The sequence below is a fragment of the Temnothorax curvispinosus genome, unplaced genomic scaffold (assembly GCF_003070985.1).
Source record: "Temnothorax curvispinosus isolate PA1 unplaced genomic scaffold, ASM307098v1 QBEX01016337.1, whole genome shotgun sequence".
Lineage (NCBI taxonomy): Eukaryota > Metazoa > Arthropoda > Insecta > Hymenoptera > Formicidae > Temnothorax > Temnothorax curvispinosus.
The window spans coordinates 1-1694 of NW_020226117.1; the positions used below are offsets into that span (position 1 = coordinate 1).

At 37.7% G+C, this 1694-nt stretch overlaps 1 protein-coding gene across 1 annotated transcript; it reads left to right on the forward strand.

The window, feature by feature from the left end:
* Positions 1-613: 613 nt before the first annotated feature.
* Positions 614-1462, forward strand: LOC112466560. The gene has a single exon (XM_025034717.1). The coding sequence runs from the start codon at positions 776-778 to the stop codon at positions 1460-1462; it is 687 nt and encodes a 228-aa protein (XP_024890485.1). The 5' UTR covers positions 614-775.
* Positions 1463-1694: the final 232 nt, after the last annotated feature.

Consider the following 1694-nt stretch of genomic DNA (forward strand, 5'->3'; position numbering starts at 1 on the left):
GTCACGATACTGTGATCACGAAATCGCGATACCATATTATTCAGTACGTTTATAATTGTTTACTCGTGTTGTCCTTGCAATGCTACTGCTATACATGTAAATAACAAAACAGTGTTAGCAGGCAAAATTTGAAAAACACGGCAAGGACAACATGAGTACTGAATAATATGGTATCGCGATTTCGTGATCACAGTATCGTGACATACGTTTGCAGTGTGAGAAGTTCACAAATTAAGAAAATGCAGAAGAGCGGGGGTGTGGCAATATTGCTTGAAAGCTCCTGACGGCCAGTCAGCAACTTGCGAATTATGTGATACAGTGCTTCGAACACATAATTCTACAAGTACCTTAGTACAGCATTTAAGAAGAGTACATGATTTAACGCCATCACAAAAACATGTGAAACAACAGCATGATTATAAAGAACAGTGAGTATTGGTATTAATATTTAGTTTTCAATTTAATTACTTAACGTTTTTATGTACACTATGTATATATACATATATATATATATTATACACACATGTATATGTATATAATATACTATTTTTAATACAGCACAGATACAGATGACCCAATCGAAGGATCTTCTTTCTCTAATACAAGCGTCAGTACTTCTTCCACTGATTCGGCCACTATACCACGAAAACGTGCACGTGGGATTACATCTGTTAGCAAGGAACGCAGCGAGAAGATTACACGGGCACTAGTTAAATTAATCGCATTTAACCGACTGCCTTTTAGTTTTTCTTCTAGTCCTGCTTTCCAAACATTTATGAAAGAAATCGAGCCTGGATACAAGTGCCCATGCAGTCAAACAGTACTACGCCGTTTACGTGCTCTTGAAGATGAAGTAAAAACCAAGATCCAATGTACATTAGATTTGTGCAAATTTATTGCTCTGGACACGGATTGTTGGACTTCTCGATCTCAAGAAGGTTATATGAATGTGAATGCTCACATCGTAAATAACGTATGGGAGCCACAAATATTCACGTTAAGTATGCAAGAACTTAGCGAAAGGCATACGGCGGAAAATTTAGCTGACAGCTTACAAAATGTTGCTGCTGAATGGCAAATTGACACCAAAATTGTATCCATTGTTCATGATAATGCAAGCAACATTGTTCTCGCAGTGAACAGCATGATGAACGTCGGATCCAGCTCTAGTTGTGCAGCACACACGATAAATTTAGCCGTGAGAGATGCGTTGAAGGAAGATAATATTTCCATCGTGCTTGCTAAAGGAAGTAAAATTGTTTCCCATTTTCATCATTCCGTCATTGCTTCACAAGCTCTTGCAAAAAAACAAGAACAATTAGGATTACCTCAACGAAAATTAATCCAAAGTGTTCGTACTCGATGGAATACAGATTTACTTATGGCTGAAAGACTTGTAGAGAATCGTAGCGCTATCAGCTGTTCTTGGAGATCGAACCGTGACAACTCCTTTGCATGCTAAAAATTTAGAAATAAATGAAGATGAATGGAGTATGTTTGAAAATTTAATACCAGTTCTCAAACCACTTGAAATTGCAACTACGGTACTATCCGGAGCTCCAGCATCAATGGTACGTCCAGTAATTCAAACTGTGATCGCTAATCATCTTTCTTGTGGAACTGAAGGCGTATCAAAAACGTTAGCAGAGGCGTTATCAATTCGTTTCCAAATGGAGTCACAGGAAAATATATCA